Source organism: Lepidochelys kempii, chromosome 23, assembly GCF_965140265.1.
Source record: "Lepidochelys kempii isolate rLepKem1 chromosome 23, rLepKem1.hap2, whole genome shotgun sequence".
Lineage (NCBI taxonomy): Eukaryota > Metazoa > Chordata > Testudines > Cheloniidae > Lepidochelys > Lepidochelys kempii.
Genome location: NC_133278.1, coordinates 11,208,046 through 11,228,932, shown reverse-complemented (window position 1 = coordinate 11,228,932; position 20,887 = coordinate 11,208,046). Strand labels below are relative to the sequence as shown.

The following is a 20,887-nucleotide window of genomic DNA, read 5'->3' as shown; positions in this document are numbered from 1 at the left end:
CCTGAGGTCCCTTCCAACCCTGATATTCTAGGAGTGTTGGAGGCAGAGGGGAATAATGTGAGTGGGGAGAGGAGACTTGGTGGGGTTGATAAGGAGGTGTTGAAGGGAGAGAAATAGGTCAGTGATAGGGGAGGAGAGTGGAGAAGCATTGGCCAGCAGCTCCACCATTCTAGAGGTTAGGGGGTTAGGTGGAGTCCCTCTTGGATCTGTCAGTGGTGAGGCTGCATTCTGATTGTGCACTTCACTTTGAATTTTGACCCTGAAATGATCTCTCTCACACTGGGACCAGGCAGTTCCCACTAAAGAATGCAAAACCAGAATGCAGTTCAGAACCTCACATGGGCTTACAGATCATAAGAGGTTTTTCTTTTTTTTTAACCTTGTGATTTTTTGGGGGAGGTCAGACTCATGACCAAAGGAGAGATTTCCAGAAGGATTAATGTGCAGACCAAAGGTACTGGCGGCAGGTGAGTGACATAGGGAGCAAGTGGGGAGAGTGCACGCGTGTGCCAGAAATGAAGGAGAGGGAGAGAGATGAGGGGATTTCTGCATGAGAGAAGAGACAAAGGGACATGAGCCAAGAAAAGGAGGGAACTGGGAGGAAAGGGAAGAGATTTCCAGCCCGACACAGTTGAGATCTGAGGGGGAGTTGAACCCCTCACAGTTGTGAGAAAATTATGAAGCCAGGGGAGAAGGTGATCAGATTTTGGAGCTATGGATTGTGTCCCTCTATAGCTCCTTTTGGTCCCTGTAGGATTCATCAGGGTTCATGCACTTGGCAATATTCAGGGCACACCCGGAGTGTTGTGTAGGAGCAGTGCACACACGGCTCCTCTCAAGGGCATGAACCTTGGAAATTCGCCCAGATGACATGAACCGTGGGAAGCCTCCCAGGACTGGGCTCAAGGCCCAAGAGCAAGGAATGCGGTACATAGAAATTGGTAAATAAGAATATTAAACAAAGCCAGTGTATTCCTTTTATCTGTTGGAGTATGTAATGTGTGGGGGGAGAGAAAGAATAAAAGAGAGGGTGGAAAGCTGACAAAGCAGACCAGCCTGCTTGCTTGCTTAAAGCCTTGTTCTGTCTTGTATTTGGACTGCAACAGGTCCCCATTTTTTTCCTGGGGGAGTGTGGGGCTCCTTCTGGTGGTATCTCCAGTTATCATGGATGTGAGCCTGCCAGGTCACACCCTCTGATGGAAATGTGAGAGATTAAATCATCCCTGGATTCTCTTTCCACTCGGCAGGTGTCGGGATCCTGAGCAAAGCCAAGATATGGACTCATGAGGAAGGGCCTGAAAACCTGGAGCCGCCTGACATGTTACAAGGGGGATCAGGAGAGACTGCTTGCCAGAGTCCTGAGCAGGAAGAAGCCTGCAAGAAGTAGAAGAGGAACCAAGTCTGGAATGTGTCAGATCCCTTAGGGGAGTGCGAGAACAGATTCAGACTTTCCCAGCCACTTCCACAGGGCAGACCCGGGACCATGGGAGATCTTAATAGCCAAGAGAAACCCCATAAATGTATAGACTGTAGGGAAAGCTTCCATGAAAAGCAGGAACTCTTGGCCCATGGGAGAGTCCACAGGAGGGAAAAATCCCATCCCTGTGCTGAATGTGGGGAGAGGTTCAAGCATCAGTCAGAGCTTTCTAAACACCAAAGATCCCACACAGGGGAGAGCCCCCATTCCTGTGGAGAATGCGGGAAGAGCTTCCAGCATCTGTGCATCACCAAATCCACATGGGGGAGGGACACCATCCCTGTGGTGAGTGTGGAAAGGGGTTCAGCTGCCCCTGAGATCTCAGCGAGCACCAGAGGTTGCATGCTGCCGAGAGGCGCTATTCCTGTCCTGAATGCAGGAAAGGATTCAATCACCCCTGCGAACTGAGCAGGCACCTGCGAATGCACACAGGTGAGCACCCCTTCCCCTGCCCTGAGTGTGGGAAGGGGTTCAGCCAGAGCTCGGATCTCAACAAGCACCTGCGGGTACACACGGGCGAGCGGCCCTATCCCTGCACTGAGTGTGGGAGGAGCTTTAGCCAGGTCTCCGCACTCACCCTACACCAGACAACCCACACTGGAAAAAGACCCTACATCTGCGACGTGTGTGAAAAAAGGTACACACACCCATCAAACCTCATTAAACACAAGAGAATCCACATGGGGGAGTGACCCTGGGGAAGGCTTTAGCGGGAGAGAGCCTCTGGTGTGCTGCCAGAGAATCAGCAGCATCACGATGGCAGATCCCAAGGGACAGAGCCTCCTTGCAGATTGAGTGCCACCCAGACTGATTTCTAGCTACAGCCTACCAGAGAATACTACTCCTAGACAAGTGAGACCTTCCCAGACATGGACTTCGCTCCAGACATATGTGTATAATAATGTGAAACTGAGGAACAGGAACCACTACTACAGAGTTTGAGAGACATTGGCCCCTACCCCCGACTCCCACCATCTCCTCCCAGAACCAGTGGTTTAAACCACTGGGAAATGAGGAAGGGCTTCCTCTGAGGAGTTGTCCAGTGCCAGAAATCCCCCAGCAGCAATTAGTCCCTTACTTGCTTTTTAGCAGTCAGGGGGTAGCTTGTCTCTTCCCTGCATCCGTGTGAACTCATTTTGTTCCCTGCTCTGGCTTTCTCTGTGGCTGGGATGGAGCCTAACTTGGGGCTCTCTGCCTTTGGGTAACGGAGGTTTCTTTAGCTGTGTTTGGGATTCCCCTGGGACTTGCTAGAGTTGTAAGCAGGAGGAGGTAGAGAAAGCATTTGTCCCATGGGTTGGGGAGGCCCCAGCATCCACCTGAGAGATGGCTCCAGAATCTTGCACCACAGAGTCAGGTAAGATCTTTACAGATTCCAGACCTGATTGTCCTCTTACTCACAGCAGTTTTACATTGTCACCCTCTTGACTTCAGTGGAGTTACTCCTGATTTACACCAATGGGAGTCTAAGCAGGACCAGGACCAGCATCCCCTGGAGGTGGAGAATATATTTTATTTCTGTCAGGATTCTCAGAGCCCCCTGCCTAAGTGATTTGAGATATAGATGTGGCCTTTGGGTAGGATCAGGCTATTGGTGTCTGAGGACTGTTTGGAACTTCCCAGCAGATTTAGGATCTCTCCTAGGTCTCTCCTCCCATAGACTCTTCTCATGGGAGTCATGTAGTAGTTCTGCATGTTATTTTAATCCTACACTTCTAGGATTGCTGACTATATTTCTGCAACGGAAGCAATGCTGTGACTTGCATGGGAGGTGCTTTCAGGGTTCCTGCAGCTCATTGGCCCAGGCAGAAAAGTTACCTGGTTCCTTTGGCCTTTATTTTATTTTCAGAGCATACTTTTTGGCAATTCATGTTGTGCTGAACATGACCACAATCCCTTCTCTTACTGCACCCTCTCCCCAAATACTTGATCGTGAACCTATTACAGCCTGCCTTTTAATGTGGATTTGATTGTTTGGTATCATTAGGCCCGATGTTTCCTTCCCCGATTCATTTAAAACTCCAGTTGCTAACAGAAAAATCAATTACAACCCTAAGATTAGGAGAGACCCTGAATTTTCACACTTTCAGTGATTTGAAATGTTTACAAACTCTGGCTTTATTGAAACCAGCCTAGGAAAAGGTTGTTCAGGATTCAAAATAAATGATGTCTCCTCCTCCTTGTATGTGTTCATCTACTGGTTTCTTGTGGTGTTGGCATTCACAAATGCAGATCCAATGGATAAGGGTCTGTCTACACAGAGTCGGGAGCACTAAGTAACAAGATGATGGGTTACATGCCTCAGAGTGGCTTTCGGGTATGTCTACACTATGCACCTTTTAGTAACACAGCTGCGCCGCTAAAAGGTGCGCAGTGTAGTCACTCTTTGTCAGCAGGAGAGAGCTGACAAAGTGCTATTCACACCAGTGCTTTTTGTTGGTAAAACTCTTGTTATTCGGGGGGGGGGTGTTTTTTTCACTCCCCTGAATGACAAAAGTTTTATGGATGAAAGTCCAGTGTAGACAAAGCCTTAGAGAAGAAGTTAGGAAAATCAGCAGCGTCTATAGGGGCTTTGGTGGTTGCTTTTACTCCATAATAATGACCATTGGGAAGCAGAGGTCAAGCATGCCCTGCAGGTTGACTTACCCAGTGTCATACATCTTCCTGTATTCATCCATATAGCATGGGAATAGGGCAAGTCACAACACGCAGGCAAAGGAAGCTGCAACAGAGTGTGAATGACGCAGTTCTTTAAGACCAGAAAGGACCTTTATGATCACTTAGTCTGACCTCTTCCATAACACAGGCTATAGCATTCACCCAGTGACTTCCTCCATTGAGGGGAGGTATAGCTCAGTGGTTTGAACATTGGCCTGCTAAACCCAGAGTTGTGAGTTCAATCCTTGAGGGGGCCATTGAGGGATCTGGGGCAAAAACTGGGGATTGGTCCTGCTTTGAGCAGGGGGTTGGACTAGATGACCTCCTGAGGTCCCTTCCAACCCTGATATTCTATGATTCTATGATCAAGCCTGGTTAAAATGGGTCTTTGAGAAAGACATCCAATCTTGACTTAGAAATTCTAAATGATGGAGAATTCACCAGATCCCTTGGTAACCTGATGCAAAGCTTACATATCCTCACTGTTACAATTTTCACCTTGTTTCCAGTTAGACCTTTGCTGACTTCAGCCTTTGGACCTTGGATTATGTTATGTATTCATTTGCAAGATTAAAGAGCCCTCTAGTATCAAATACTTTGATCAAGTTGCCTCTTGACCCTCTCATTGTTAAGCTAAACAGAGTGAGTAGGTCTTGTCAGTGCCTCACTGTATGACATGTTTTCCTAGGCCTTGGGTCATTATTGTAGCTCTTCTATGACGTCTCCAATGTTTAAAGTGGACGCTGGAACTGAACATACTATTGAAACAGTGATCTCCACAATGACATGTAGAAGAAATATCACCTCCTTATCCCAGCCTTGGGGATCATTGCTCCTGTTATTCTTACACAGGGTATTGTGACTAGGGCTCAGAACTGGTTCCACTGGGATTGTCCTGAAAATGACCGTGTGAGTCATAGCCCCACTGGAGTCAATTCCCCACCTCCCTGCCAGCGTCCCTCTCCATGGTGGAACCTCCAATATTTACTAAGGGCTGAGCTGCTCTCCACTAGCAATGGGACTAACACCTCATCCTCACATATACGAGAAGCCACCAGCCCACAACCGGCCCTAACTTTCAGCTACTCCCAGCATGGACTAAGCTTGAAGTAAGGCCCCGAGATGAAAGGCTGCAGAGCCCATTCTCTCTCTGATGTTAATTGTTTTACGTCTGGGTAATTTAATGTAATATTTTCCCCCAGTGGGGTTTGGACCTGAAGAGCTGGGAACATAAGCCAAAGAGCTGGGAACAGGCTTCAGTTCTCATAAATGGTTTTTATTAAAAGGTTTAACCAGCTTCTATAGAAATAGACACAACAAGCAGGAGAATGGCTGTCCCAAAACACCCTCCTACATAATCCTCACTAATGAGAGGTCTGCCCATGCTGCTGAGAGTAATGGACACGTGGGAGGATAACTGTGCAAAGGGCCTGGATTGTCCCCAACCCTCATCATTGTATGGAAGCAAAGGAGTAAGAAGAAAAGGTTTATTTGTGGTGATGCTGGTAGAATGGGGGGGGAGGGGGGGAAAGAGGTGTGTGTCAATCTAGTAATAAGTTAGATTTGATCCAGGGGGAAGAACTAAATGATGGAGGGCCCTGAAGGGGATGGGGGAAGCAGGTGCTGTAAAGGAGATAAGATGGTGATCAGAGAGGGATGGGTCTCAGTGATAAGACTGGTGGATATTGAGACAGGTAGGGGTGAAGCAGCAGAGGAGGGAGGAGCATGCTGGTTGGACATTTGGGTAATGAGAATGAGTGACAGACAGCTAATTACTAATTAAGGGACTAGGGAAGGAGTTAAGTACACTAATGACTGAATTGACAGGGAGTGCTGTTAAATTCATTATAATCAGGTGAAGAGGAAATCATATAAATAAATCAGAACAGCAGCAAATGAGGTATGTCAGTGAGTTAAATACTGAGGAATAAATTCCAGCACTGAGCTCCAAAGAAGCCTGTTAGAATCATAGAATATCAGGGTTGGAAGGGACCCCAGAAGGTCATCTAGTCCAACCCCCTGCTTGAAGCAGGACCAATTCCCAGTTAAATCATCCCAGCCAGGGCTTTGTCAAGCCTGACCTTAAAAACCTCTAAGGAAGGAGATTCTACCACCTCCCTAGGTAACGCATTCCAGTGTTTCACCACCCTCTTAGTGAAAAAGTTTTTCCTAATATCCAATCTAAACCTCCCCCACTGCAACTTGAGACCATTACTCCTCGTTCTGTCATCTGCTACCATTGAGAACAGTCTAGAGCCATCCTCTTTGGAACGCCCTTTCACGTAGTTGAAAGCAGCTATCAAATCCCCCCTCATTCTTCTCTTCTGCAGGCTAAACAATCCCAGCTCCCTCAGCCTCTCCTCATAAGTCATGTGTTCTAGACCCCTAATCATTTTTGTTGCCCTTCGCTGGACCCTCTCCAATTTATCCACATCCTTCTTGTAGTGTGGGGCCCAAAACTGGACACAGTACTCCAGATGAGGCCTCACCAATGTCGAATAGAGGGGAACGATCACGTCCCTCCATCTGCTCGCTATGCCCCTACTTATACATCCCAAAATGCCATTGGCCTTCTTGGCAACAAGGGCACACTGCTGACTCATATCCAGCTTCTCGTCCACTGTCACCCCTAGGTCCTTTTCCGTAGAACTGCTGCCTAGCCATTCGGTCCCTAGTCTGTAGCGGTGCATTGGGTTCTTCCGTCCTAAGTGCAGGACCCTGCACTTATCCTTATTGAACCTCATCAGATTTCTTTTGGCCCAATCCTCCAATTTCTCTAGGTCCTTCTGTATCCTATCCCTCCCCTCCAGCGTATCTACCACTCCTCCCAGTTTAGTATCATCCACAAATTTGCTGAGAGTGCAATCCACACCATCCTCCAGATCATTTATGAAGATATTGAAGAAAACCGGCCCCAGGACCGACCCCTGGGGCACTCCACTTGACACCGGCTGCCAACTAGACATGGAGCCATTGATCACTACCCGTTGAGCCCGACAATCTAGCCAGCTTTCTACCCACCTTATAGTGCATTCATCCAGCCCATACTTCCTTAACTTGCTGACAAGAATACTGTGGGAGACCGTGTCAAAAGCTTTGCTAAAGTCAGGAAACAATACATCCACTGCTTTCCCTTCATCCACAGAACCAGTAATCTCATCATAAAAGGCGATTAGATTAGTCAGGCATGACCTTCCCTTGGTGAATCCATGCTGGCTGTTCCTGATCACTTTCCTCTCATGCAAGTGCTTCAGGATTGATTCTTCAGGATTGATTCACATGGAGCTCCTTTGCAGAATCAGGATGTATGTAGTTTGATCAAAACCTCCCATAAGTACAACTGAATTGGTAGTTGTGGTCAAAGGCAGCTGAGTAACAAGACAGCTTCTGAAACAACAGGGGAGTAAACAGAAGTGATATCAGAGTAGTGATCAGGGCAGGAGCAGAAGACAAGGGTGAGAGATGAATAAATAGCTGGTTATTCAAGGACGGTGCCCAATTAATTAAGTAGTAAGCAGTAAATGCATCATCAGTGGTGTTAGTTGAGACAAGGGAGCAGGAAGAGTCAACCAGGTGAAGGGGATTTAATAATGCACCATGGCAGACTTTGGACATATTTACTGGGTGGCAGCTGGGGAGGGACAAAAGGACTGGGATGCAGCTAGGGCCAGTGAGGCAGAGCAGGGAAGATGGCAGCTACACAGCTGGTCAGTGGTGGGGGCAGAGGAGCTAGATTGCCTGTTATGGAGGTGCAGTCCCTGGTGTCTCCTACTCAGTTACAAATCTGTGAGAGATGCTGCTAGCAGAGGGGTGTTTGGGTGCTGTTGGGAAGCAGGGCTGTTTCTCCTATGGAGTTGATGGATCTCAGATGTTGAGGGCCTTGGAAAACAAAAATCCTTTCTCCTCTTCTAGCTGGCCTGCTTTGCTTATAGGTACTACAAATACACACCTGCCTCAGAGCAGCAGAAAGGAAACCAGAGCTCTCCAATCACCTTACCTCCTTTCTGCAGCACTTCAACATATAGAGAGAGCTATACAGGAGTTAAGTGTTATTAGTAAAAGCAGGTAAGAACAGAATATCTTCTGGAGGTTTCAGGCACTGGAGACTCCACTTAATCCTCCCTCATTCTCCTGTAGGATGTGATGGGGTGATAATGGCATAAGGGAGGGTCGAGGGCTGATTTCCCTCAGGCTGTGTAGTAATGGCTCACGTTCTTCTGCTCCAATCACATATATAGGCTAGTGGGAGCAGAGCTCTCAGTTAGTCTATAGTTAAACATGGTCTCACGTGTTTCTGGCTGCGGCTCTGGCATGGATTCTCTGGTGACGGGCCAGGGAGGATTTGTTACTGAAGCTCTTCCCGCATTCAGGGCATAGGAAGGGCCGCTCGCCCGTGTGGGAGCGCTCATGCACAATGAGATCAGCGAGGTACTTGAAGCTCTTCCCGCACTCGGTGCATGGGTAAGGCCGCTCCTCGGTGTGGCTTCTTTGGTGTTTAGTCAGGTTGGAGAGCTGGCTGAAGCACTTCCCACACTCAGCACAAGGGTAGGGCCGCTCACCTGTGTGGGAGCGCTGGTGCTTGTTCAAGTCTGAGGGGTGAGTGAAGGTTTTCCCGCACTCAGCACAGGAGTAGGGTCTCTCCCGTGTGTGCAATCTCTGGTGAGTGGTCAATGTGGAGAGATGGCCAAAGCGTTTCCCACACTCTGCACAGAAATAGGGTTTCTCTCCTGTGTGGGTTCTCTGGTGTGTCTTGAGATGAGCTAGGCGGTTGAAGCTCTTCCCACATTCAGCACAAGGATGGGGCCTCTGACTCCTGTGGACTTTGCCATGCTCTGTAAGCTTCTGCTTTTCCCAGAACCTTTCCCCACAGTCTCTACATCTGTGGGGTTTCTCTGTCCTGAGAAAATTGCTTTGATGGTGAAGGTCCCCTATTGTCCGAGGTCTCCCCGGTGCAGGGAGCTGGGTTAGTCTCCTGAATCTGCTGTCACGTTCCCCTGGGGGATCTGTCTCGTGTGCTGGGCTCCTCTTCTGCCTCTTGCAGGCTCCTCCTTGCTCACGTCTGTGAGTAACACTCTCCCCCGATCCCCTTTCTGGTACGCTGGGCAGCAGCAGGATTTCAGGCCCTTCATCACAGGGCTGCTCCTCAGTTCTGCTCAGGATCCCGGCACCTGGATGGAAAGAGAATCCATTTCATGTGCTGCTGTTGTAAAGGAAAGTCACTCATCTCATGGCCATGACTGTGGCAGCCTCACATCTTCCCCACTGGAGATGCCCCAGAGTCAGCCGTGCAGAAATGGGGCTGAGGGGAGCTATGAGGGGGAAAAGTCAGGAATGCCCACATCCCCATTCTTCATTCCCTTCCTTTTTCTCCCTCAGACCCTACCAGAAGGTTTTCATAGCCTCCTTCTCCTCCCCTTCAGTCCCATCACCTTGCTAAGCACCATCCCACCCACTCTATACATCAGAGGTGGGCAAACTATGGCACGCAGAACCCTCCTGCCCAGCCCCCAGCCTGGGAGGCTAGCCCCCAGCCCCTTCCCTGCTGTTCCCCCTCCCCCGCAGCCTCAGCTCACTGCGCTGCCGGCACCCCGAGCTCCTGGGGCAGCGCAGCTGCAGAGCCGGGCTCTGACCCGTGCTCTGTGCTGCGCGGTGGCGTGGCTGGCTCCAGCCGGGCAGCGCGGCTGTAGCACCACCAGTGCTCCAGGCAGCGCAGTAAGGGAGCAGGGGGGGTTGGATAGAGGGCAGGGGAATTCGGGGGGGTGGTCAGGATAGGGGTTGGGGCAGGGAACGGGGGGGTTGAATGGGGGCAGGGGTCCCGTGGGGCAGTCAGGAAAGAGGGGGGGTTGGATGGGGTGGCGGGGGGCAGTCAGGGGTGGGGGTTCCAGAGGCGGTGAGGGGACAGGAAGTGGGGGGGCGGTGGATGGAGTAGGGGTCCCGGGGCAGCTGTCAGGGAATGGGGGGGGGGTTGGATGGGGCAGGAGTCCCGGGGGGGCCACCAGGGGGTGAGAAGCGGGGGGAGGGGGCGGGGGCCGGACCATGCCTGGCTATTTGGGGAGGCACAGCCTCCCCTTATCAGTCCCCCATACAATTTCTGAAACCCGATGCGGCCCTCAGGCCAAAAAGTTTGCCCGCCCCTGCTATACAGGCTTCTTTGCCCACAGCCTCCTTTCTCTCACTCCTGCCCTCTTGGCTCACCTCCTTTGCCTTCACTCTGTGCCTCTCCTGTGCTTGTCTCTTTACCTCTTCTAGCTGAACATCCCCTTAAATCTTTCTGTCCCTTTCACTTTTAGCTGGCTCTCTGCTCCTGGTTTCTCTCGCTCCCTTCAGCTCACCCCAAGTAGTCTGTTTCTCTGGAGATCAATTCCCACAGAAGCAGGACTAGCCAATCTATTTGGTACACACCTCCATTCCATGCAACTGCTTTTCCTGCTCTTCCTAAGGTGATCAGAAGGTGACGATCATGCTCCGTTTATTATAGAAATCCACTTAAAGTATTAGCTATCCTGTGTATGTGCCCTTTTGCTAAACCATGTCAAAATCCACTGCTGCTGCCCAGGACAGTTTGTTCCTCCCAGGATTTCTCAGCCCATCAGCATCATAATGCCCAGTGCTGAGGCTCATTCTACAGGCTTTATTTTATACTGTGACCCACAATACCTACCCTAAATTCCCTTAATGAGCACCGACTGCCGCCATGCAGCCCCCTCTCTTTCTCAGGCATCACTCTTGTTTACCTGTAGATGGAAGGCTCTATACATCATTACAGTTCTCCAGAGCCATTGAGTTCCCCTCCCCGGACCCTCTGACTTAGGGGTTCCCTTGTTACTGGCATCTGTGCCCCCTTCCCTTGCTGCCCCCACCTTGGTGAGAAGAACACCCCTTATTCCCTGTACATGGCTTATTACCAGTTTCCTGTAGTGCTTGATTCTCCTTAGCACAGGGCAACTTGGACTTGTTTTGTCCAACCTCCTCTGGGGGAAGACAGTTGTGATTGGGTTGAAGTTGCTCCAGCTGGGAGTTCTGAGATTCCCATAATGCTTCAGGGGTCTCCATTTCCTCAACCTTTACGCGCACGGTGACCTAGGAATGAACCCAGTACAAGCACATCACTTTGGAGCCAGGCCTGAGAATCACAGGGAAGAGCTGTATCTAAAAGGCCCTGCTGGCAAAGCACTCCATGCCCAGGGGCTCCTAGCCCCTTACAGGGTCAATAGGACTTGGAGGACCTGCCTCACTAAAGTACAGACTCATCCCTCTGATGAGCTGAAGGGGGAGTCACAGAGGTTATTTTATTGGAGCCATGTCCTGTCCCAGGCAGTTAGGGCCAGCATTGCAACTGGCATCCATGCAACTGGGGCCTTGTAAAGGACTGAGCAGGACATTACAGGCATCAGGCACTCCAATGTCAACATGCCTGGAGGGTTTCCAAAGCATTCAAATTGGCAGGGTCCCACTTGCCCCCTTGACCACTGTCTGAATCACCTGTCCTGTGGATTTGGCCACCCTGCAGTACGGGCTGATAACATCTTGTAGATCACATCTGCATCTCAAACTTTGTTACTGAATCATAGAATATCAGGGTTGGAAGGGACGTCAGGAGGTCATCTAGTCCCACCTCCTGCTCAAAGCAGGACCGATCCCCAATTAAATCATCCCAGCCAGGGCTTTGTCAAGCCTGACCTTAAAAACTTCTAAGGAAGGAGATTCCACCACCTCCCTAGGTAATGCATTCCAGTGTTTCACCACCCTCCTAGTGAAAAAGTTTTTCCTAATATCCAACCTAAATCTCCCCCACTGCAACTTGAGACCATTACTCCTTGTTCTGTCATCTGCTACCACTGAGAACAGTCTAGAGCCATCCTCTTTGGAACGCCCTTTCACGTAGTTGAAAGCAGCTATCAAATCCCCCCTCATTCTTCTCTTTCGTAGACTAAACATCCCCAGTTCCCTCAGCTTCTCCTCAGAACACGTGTTCCAGTCCCCTAATCATTTTTGTTGCCCTCCGCTGGACTCTTTCCAATTTTTCCACATCCTTCTTGTAGTGTGGGGCCCAAAACTGGACACAGTACTCCAGATGAGGCCTCACCAATGTGGAATAGAGGGGAACGATCACGTCCCTCAATCTGCTGGCAATGCCCCTACTTATACATCCCAAAATGCCATTGGCCTTCTTGGCAACAAGGGCACACTGTTGACTCATATCCAGCTTCTCGTCCACTGTCACCCCTAGGTCCTTTTCTGCAGAACTGCTGCCAAGCCATTCGTTCCCTAGTCTGTAGCGGTGCATTGGGTTCTTCCATCCTGCACTTGTCCTTGTTGAACCTCATCAGATTTCTTTTGGCCCAATCCTCCAATTTGTCTAGGTCCCTCTGTATCCTATCCCTACCCTCCAGCGTATCTACCTCTCCTCCCAGTTTAGTGTCATCTGCAAACTTGCTGGGGGTGCAATCCACACCATCCTCCAGATCATTTATGAAGATATCGAACAAAACCGGCCCCAGGACCAACCCTTGGGGCACTCCACTTGATACCGGCTGCCAACTAGACATGGAGCCATTGATCACTACCCGTTGAGCCCGACAATCTAGCCAGCTTTCTATCCAAATGGAATGCCATGAGCTTTTCCTCTCAGCCTTGCGCACCCACACATGCTTCCTGGGCATTCAGGCAGAGCCCTACCCTCACTTTGAAAATCCCAGGGCATCCAGCTCTTGCTAGAGCTCCCAGGTGCACCTGGATGCATACTTATACCTGCTCAGGCTTTTAATAATGTTGCCCTTGTTGAGCAAAAATGGCTCCTTCCTTGCCCCCTTTCCACAGCTGCAACATCCAAAATAACCTGCTGAACAGCATGTTTAAACACAGTAACCAATTCTCCCTCTCACCTTCCCCAATCTCACTGGGGCTTCACTATTGATCCAAGCCCTGGAGAGGCACTGAGTGCACTGTAACAGCAGCCACAGTTGCTCAGGATGGGCCTGCTGAGAGGTACTGAGTGAAGGGGACAGGTGGGAGGCAGCAACATTTAAAAAGAGAGAACACCAGGATCTACAGAGCAGAGTGTCACAGAGCAGGGAGCTCTGGAAATCCCAGTACCTGGGGACCAAGCTGAGTTCTGAGCCCCAGACCCCAGTGCTGAGAGCAGGATTACACAGAACAAGCCCATCTTGAGAATTCCTGTGTTCACCCAGCGCCCAAACCTACCCCATCAAATTCCCTGCAGAACCCAATGGACATTCCCCTGCACCCACTCTCACCTGCTGCTCCCACACTCCAGCCTCTCGCTGTCCCAGCTGGAAATCCTCTGCCAGGGACACGGCCTGGGCACAGGTCTCTGGGTGACGTACCCAGACCCAGCTCTGGATTTCCTCAGGTAGGATGGTCAGGAACTGCTCCAGGATCAGCAGCTCCATGATCTGCTCCTTGGTGCGGATCTCCGGCTTCAGCCATCGATGGGAGAGTTCCTGCAGGCGGCTGCAGACCTCTTGGGGCCCTTTGGCCTCCTGGTAGCGGAACTGCCTGAAGTGAAGGCGCTGCATCTCCGTGCTGATGTTGCAGCCTCGCAGGATGGCTGCCTTCACCTTCCCATAGTCTCGGGCGTCTCTGGCATCCAGGCTGCTAATGGCCTGTTGGGCTTTTCCAGTGAGGGAGGGCAGGAGTCGGGTCACCCACTCTCTTCTGGGCCAGTGGCAGGCTTCAGCCACTCGCTCAAAGGAAGCCAAATAGACCTCGATGTCATCCTCTGGCGTGAGCTCCGGCAGTTCTGGGTTTCCCCAGGCCCGGGCTGATGCCGAAACAGCCTCAGGAGAGGTCCAGAGGGCTCGCAGCATATCCTGACTTTGATTTTCCCAATGCTGGGGGATCTTCTCCTGTGGCTCAAAGCTGGATTTTTGTCGTCCTGTCCAGGAGAATGGGGGACTTGCTGAGATGGGAGGCATCACAGCAGCGTCTTTCTCTTCTCTCTCAGATTCCTTCCGTGGTTTGGGGCCTGCTGGATTTTCTGTTTCCACTTTGACATGCGGTAGCACCGCTTGTAGTGGACCCTGGATCTGCAGCCCCAGGGGCTTCTGACCACGGTGCTTTGCAGCCATTTTGTGTCTTGTGAAAACAGCCTTATCCCAGCTGAGGTAAGTGCTCTAGTTTTCAAAACTGCATCTCTCCCTTGTTCCTGCTGGAATGGTCCAGACTCCTGGGGCTCCTGCAGCAAAACACTGAATAGGGATTTCACTGTGGAACAAGGACCCCAGTAAACAGAAGGGAAAAGAGACACCCAGGCCTGATTCACCCAAACAGCCGGAGCTGTAACCCCTGCTCCCCTTCAGCACAGACTGGCCCCTGCTGACCCCTAATCCAGTACTAACAACTAAGCACTCAAAAATCACGAGTTTAGCTTTATCATCAGGAGATTTACAATAATAAATGGTGGGTTCTGTTTTGGACCCTGTAGGATTCAGGTTTCTAAGCTTTTCTCTGCAGCCTTGAGGGCTAGGAACTTACCACTTCATTCATTTTAACCAATGCAGGCACTGAGCTGAAGCTCTAAGAACAACATCAAATATCCGGGGGCTTGTGATAAGCTTGTGAGAACTGACAATAATGGTCATTTCAACTCCCTGCCCCGCTCCCAGCACAGGAAGGCCCCACCCTGAGTCCCTGACCCATAACCCCAGGTCCCTGCCCCCCAGCACGGAGAGGCCCCTCCCTCACCCCACTGCCCAGCCCCCACCCGGAACCCCAGGTCCCGGCCACCCCCCACCTCACCTCGCCGCCCCGCCCGGACGCAGTGGGAGGCCGGTCCCCTTCCCCAGACAGAAAAGGAGGACTTGTGGCACCTTTAGAGCATAAGCTTTCGTGAGCTACAGCTCACTTCCTCAGATGCTTGCATCTGAGGAAGTGAGCTGTAGCTCACGAAAGCTTATGCTCTAATAAATTGGTTTGTCTCTAAGGTGCCACAAGTACTCCTTTTCTTTTTGCGAATACAGACTAACACGGCTGTTACTCTGAAACTTCCCCAGACAAAGAGCTTCCGCCCTGGCCAGCGCAGGGTTAATCCCCAGCGCGAGGATTGGCCGCAATCTCTGTCAGTCAGTCAGAGCCCGGCCCCGGCCCCCGCTCGGCCGCCCCGGGGGCTCAGTCCCTAGAGCCGGGAAGGGGGCAGCGGGCCAGAGCTCGCCCACCCCCAACCGGGGCTGCCCCGCTGCGGGGCGGCTGGGTCTGTGGCTCCCGGGCAGGGGGGACTGGAGGGTGGCCCTGCAACCTTGGCCAGGGGGCTGCCCGCCCAGAGCTGGAGACCCCCGCCCCCTTCCAGGATCACCAGTCCAGGGGATCCAAGGGGCTACTTCCCCCAGCATCTTCCTCGGGCTGACTGCTGCCCCCCTGTCGGGGCTGTGGAGACACCCTGCCCCGACACCCTTTAGTTCTCAGGAACCTGCCAGCCCTGACCTGGGAAACCCCATTTCAGGCCTCTCTGGTCCCTTTCTCAGCTCCCCTCTGAGTCCTCACAGGGATGAGACACACTGAACAAAAGCAACAGAGTAAAAATCCTCCCCCCTCTGGGAGGGTATGTGGAGCCAGGGGGTCAGAACAGGGCCTTGGTCTTCTGACTAGCTGAAGTTACAGGCCAGGTGGGTGGGATGTATAGGAGGATCGTACAGGGGGGTTTCTGTACTGTGTGGGGCAGCAGAAGGGGTTACAGGTCTGGGCAATATGTAGGTGATGTGGGAGCTGAGTTTACTGCAGTTCTCCCTTTCCCATTACCCAGCCTCCATTGAGCCAGGGCCTTGTCTTCTGCCTCCCTTCACAGAGTTGTTCCATTGTATGTAGACCTGGCATAGTTAGGCTGAAATTCATCCTCTCTCTTTGCCATTTAGATGTTGTTCTCTTCTGGTAATTCTCAAGACCTGGGTCTGTGGCCATATTTGTTCCCTGTGTGGTTGAAGGTCGAGGAATTTACCTCAGAGGAGATGGCACCACCTGGAGCATTATGACAGTCTCAGAGCTCCCAGCCCCAGTGATTGCAGCCCAGTCCTGAGGGTATGTCCCAGACTCCTAGGACCAAAGTACTAACTGCCCTGTGTCCTTAAAAAAAGGAGCTGTGAGCTCTCCAGGAAACGGATAATTAGCATACATAGGGATCTGGGCAGCCTCTCCAGTGTGTAAGGTATTGGGGGCACTGAGGGGATAATGGGGAGGGAACTCTCTACGGCTGAGAATATGGAGGAACAGGGTGGCTCAGGGAATTAAATTAAGGCATGGAACCCTTTATTGCTAGAGCATTGTACACTTGATTGGATAACAGAGATTGCACAGATTTCAGAGTAACAGCCGTGTTAGTCCGTATTCGCAAAAAGAAAAGGAGTACTTGTGGCACCTTAGAGACTAACCAATTTATTTGAGCATAAGAGATTGTACAGTGGTAGTGGGGGCCTCACCAAGGATATTGGGAGATAATCGGGGTTTCAGCTGACAGGTGTTTCAAGAGGGGAGCAGATGCTTGGTGCTCATGTTGTGTGTTGCATCTCATTGGAGCCTTCAGAGGGAGAATCTGGTGCCTCACAGGGATGAGCCGACATACAGGCCTTCAGGGCATATGGGGCAGGACCTATAGGTCTGGGGTTGTGGTAGCTTGGCATCCCACAGTGAAACAGCCACCTGTTTTTGCCATCCCCAAGTCTCCTGTTCATATTCTATCCAGCAGGTGCTGTCTTCTCACAGCCCTGTGGCGGGGGAGGCAGAGTTGCCAGGCATTATTTGGTGGGGGGGGGTTGAGTTTCTCACCATCGTGTAGCATCAAGTCTGTGAATATTCCCCTATTCAAAATGGCCGTCGTCTCCCATTATTTCCAGCTGGTCTGAAGCCAAATTGGCCTCAGTCAAGATAGTCCCCATTTTCCTATAGCCTTTGTGTGTGGCAGTGAGGCTGCCCCTGGCATAGGTGGCTGCCCGTGCCAACTCCCATTGTTTTCAAGGAGACTGAAGCCAAACTTCTCAGGGAAGATGGCTGTGGCTCAGTGGCCAGAGGGACCAGTGGGAAACGAGGAAATGGGACTGCAGGGAGGAAGACAAGCTAGGGCAGTGGTTCTCAAACTTTTGCATTGGTGACCTCTTTCACACAGCAAGCCTGTGTGCGACTGCCCCTTATTAATTAAAAACACTTTAAAAATATTTAACACTATTATAAATGCTGGAGGCAAAGCAGGGTTTGAGCATGGAGGCTGACAGCTGTGACTGCCCACATAATAACCTTGCAACCCCTGAGGGGTCACAACCCCCTGTTTGAGAACCCCTAAACTAGGGGCAGAGCCCCTCTGAGCAGCCAGCAGGCAGGCTGCCACGGTGGTTTGGAAGAGGGATTTCTAGAGCTGAGGCTGAGGCCTGGGATCTCTGCTGTTCCCTGGACCGTCCTACTTCCTTCTGATATCTTCCCAAGTAGTGTAAGACTCCAGGGCCTTTCCGGGGGGCGGAGGGGTGAGCTCCTCCTGTGGCCAGCCCCATCTGCCCATCCTTGCCACCTTCTTGCACTATAGGTCCATCTACGTTTTGAGCAGGGGTTGTAATTTCCAGGTCGAGGAGCCTTAGCCACATTAGCTCTGATTGAGCTGGTGTGCTAAAACAGAGTGTAGCCATGGCGGTGTGGGGGCTAGCCGCCCCAAGAACATGCCAGGCATCTTGTTGGACCGGTATGTGTGGGCAGCTAATCCCTCCCACCACTCCAACTACACTCTATTTTTAGTATGCTAACTCAAACAGAGCATCGCGAGCTGTGAGTTACATCCCAGGTTGAAGTGTAGATATATCCCTATGTCAGACAAGCCTCAGTGTCATCTGTTCCCTGGGCAGTGAGAGTGTAGGACCTGGGATCCAGCCCCTGTCTTGGCTCAGAGCCACACTGGGATTAGGAATATTTATGAGTTGTTGGAGATGGCAAAACCTGACCTAGACCTGGCTCCTCTTCCTCCACTTTCACTGGAGTTTCCCTCACTCCTTCTATGAAGTCTACAAAGCATGTCGTGTCCCCCTCCAATCCTTATTCTTGGCCCTTTTGCTCTTCTTTTGGAAACTCACAAAGTCCTTGGAAAAGGACATTCTGCCATTCCATTTTGATATCTCAGGGTTGCTTCCCTGCAACACGCATATTTCCAACACTGACTCCTCAGCAGCAGCTGTCAGAGCCCTTTCTGAGGATTTGGCCAACAGCTAGCCTGTTAGTCAGGGGTCGTTGACAGTGATAATTCCTGAGTCTTGTCTCCATTACAGCTACCCCTGTTCCTTCCCAGAGAGCAGGTACATCAGGAGTGAGTTATGACCTAACTTGCCAAGTCACACACTCATCCACACTGAGAACAGCTGGGCTGCAGGAAGCCAAGCATCCAGTCACAATGCACAAGACTCACTAACTACCTTGGAGTTGAAGTTCCAAGTCTGGTTTTACTTTGCTGGTTCAGAGAGCCCAGCACTCCAAGACACGTGATGTCTGCATGGGAACAGCAAGATGCCTGCTCCAAAGGGTGAATATCTCTTCCAGGCATTCAGTGCAGATGCAAAGATGCTAGGCTGGTATCCATTCTGGCTACCCTGGTTCTTACACCTGTCACATTTTGGGGTAAGTGACACCAATTGCTTCCTCCCTACTGTAAATTCTCAAATACTGTAATGTCTTCTCTGGAGCGTTAGGTCCCTTATCCCCACTGTGTAGTTCCGCCTGAACTGCAGATAAAAAGGTAGGGGATAGATGGCTGGGAGTAGAGAGGCTGTCCCTTTATCACATGGAATGGAAATCATGGGAATATAGGAATTGCCAGGCTAGATCAGACCCAAGGTTCATCTAGTTCTGTATCCTGTCTGACTGTGGCTAGCATCAAATGCTTCAGAGGCTGGAGTAAGAACAAGAACCACCACCACCACCCCCGCCCCAGTAGCAGATATAGGACAATCCACTGCCACATAAAGTCTTATCCTGATTGCCTACCATTAGAGATTGGTTTAAAACCCAGAAGCATAAGGTGTAATATCATCACCATAATTTTGTTTGTAATAATTATTGTAACTGGATATAAGAATACCCACATATGTATCCAATCCTTTTTTAATCTTGCTAAGTTTTTGACCTCAAGGACTTCCTGTGGCAATGAGTTCCTCTGTCTATATTACATGCTGTGTGAAAAAGTATTTCCTTTTATTATTTTTCAGTGTGGGAGTGTGCTAATAACATTTGCAGATGACACAAAGTTGGGAGGTATTGCCAATATGGACGAAGACCAGAATATCATACATGAATATTTGGACGACCTTGAACACTGGAGTAATAGAAATGGGATGAAATTTAATAGTGCAAAGTCATGCACTTAGGGACTAATAAGAATTTTTGCTATAAAGTGGACACCTTATCAGTTGGAAGTGACAGAAGAAAAGACCTGACTGTGTTATTTGATCACAGAATGCCTATGAGCCATCAGTGTGATGCAGCTGTGAAAAAGGCTAATGCAATCCTAGGATGCATCAGATGAGGTATTTCCAGTAGAGCTATGGAAGTGTTATTACCATTATACAAGGCACTGGTGAGACCTCAGCTGGAATAGTGTGCGCAGTTCTGGTCTCCCATGTTTAAGAAAGATTAATTCAAACTGGAACAGGTGCTGAGAAGAGCTATTAGGATGATCAAAAGAAAGAAGAACCCATCTTAGGAGAGGAAACTTAATGATCTTAGTTTGTTTAGCCTAATCAGACAAAGGCTGAGAGAAGATATGATTGCTCTCTATAAATGCATCAGAGGGATAAACACCAAGGAGGGAGAAGAGATATTTAAGTTAAGGGCCAATGTTGACACAAGAACAAATAGATGTACTGGCCCTCAGCAAGTTTAGGCTTGAAATTAGATGAAGGTTTCTAACTATCAGAGGAGTGAAGTTTTGGAACAGCCTTCCAAAGGGAGGAGTGGGGAAAAAAATCTAACTGGTTTCAAGACTGAGCTTGATAAGTTTATGGAGGAGATGGTATGATGAGGTTGCCTACAATGTCATCTGGCCCATCTGAGACTGCTAGCAGCAAATATCTTCAATAGTCAGAGATGGGAAACTAGATGGGGAGGGTTCTGAGTTAGTACAGAGAATTTTTTCTCATGTGTCTGGCTGGTGGGTCTCACCTACATTTATAGGATCCAACTGATCTCCATATCTGGGATAGGGAAGGAATATTGGCAGGGTCCCTGGTGGTTTTTCGCCTTCCTCTACAGCTTGGGTCACTTGGGGGTTTGAACTAGAGTAAATGATGGCTTCTCTGTAACTTGAAGTCTTTGAGTCCAGATTTGAGGACTTCAGTAACTCAGCCAGAGGTTAGGGGCCTATTACAGGAGTGGTTGGGTGAGGTTCTGTGGCCTGCGATAGGCAGTAGGACAGACTAAATGATAGTCTAATTTGCCCCCCTTTAGTTTCATTCAGTGTCCCCAGGTTTATGCGTTATGAGACAAGGAGAATAGAGAATTTCCTGATCTATCTTCTTTATTCCCGTTATTTTATATGCTATTATCTTGCCCACTCTTATTCATCTCCTTGCTGAGGGAAACAACCCCCCTCTTATCCATCTCTCTTCATAGGAGAGTTCTTCCAGGCCTTGATTATTCCCTTCATCGTTCTCTGAACCCCCTCTAGTTCTGCAATATCCTGTTTGCGACAGGGTGACCCAGTTCAGCACATAAGATCCACATCAGGCTGCACCACTGATCCTCATGTTGCCCAGTGTCCCCATGCACATCTCAGTC

General features: G+C 50.2%; 1 protein-coding gene across 1 annotated transcript in view; it reads right to left on the bottom strand.

Moving 5' to 3' along the window:
* Nucleotides 1-20,887, bottom strand: part of LOC140901855 (uncharacterized) — a 355,192-nt gene that overhangs the window by 326,428 nt on the left and 7,877 nt on the right. The window contains exons 5-6 of the mRNA XM_073321279.1: nt 15,541-15,551; nt 8,435-8,974 (exon numbers count right to left, since the gene is read on the bottom strand). Coding sequence (XP_073177380.1) covers nt 8,435-8,974; nt 15,541-15,551 — 551 coding nt within the window. The remainder of the gene's footprint in view (nt 1-8,434; nt 8,975-15,540; nt 15,552-20,887) is intronic.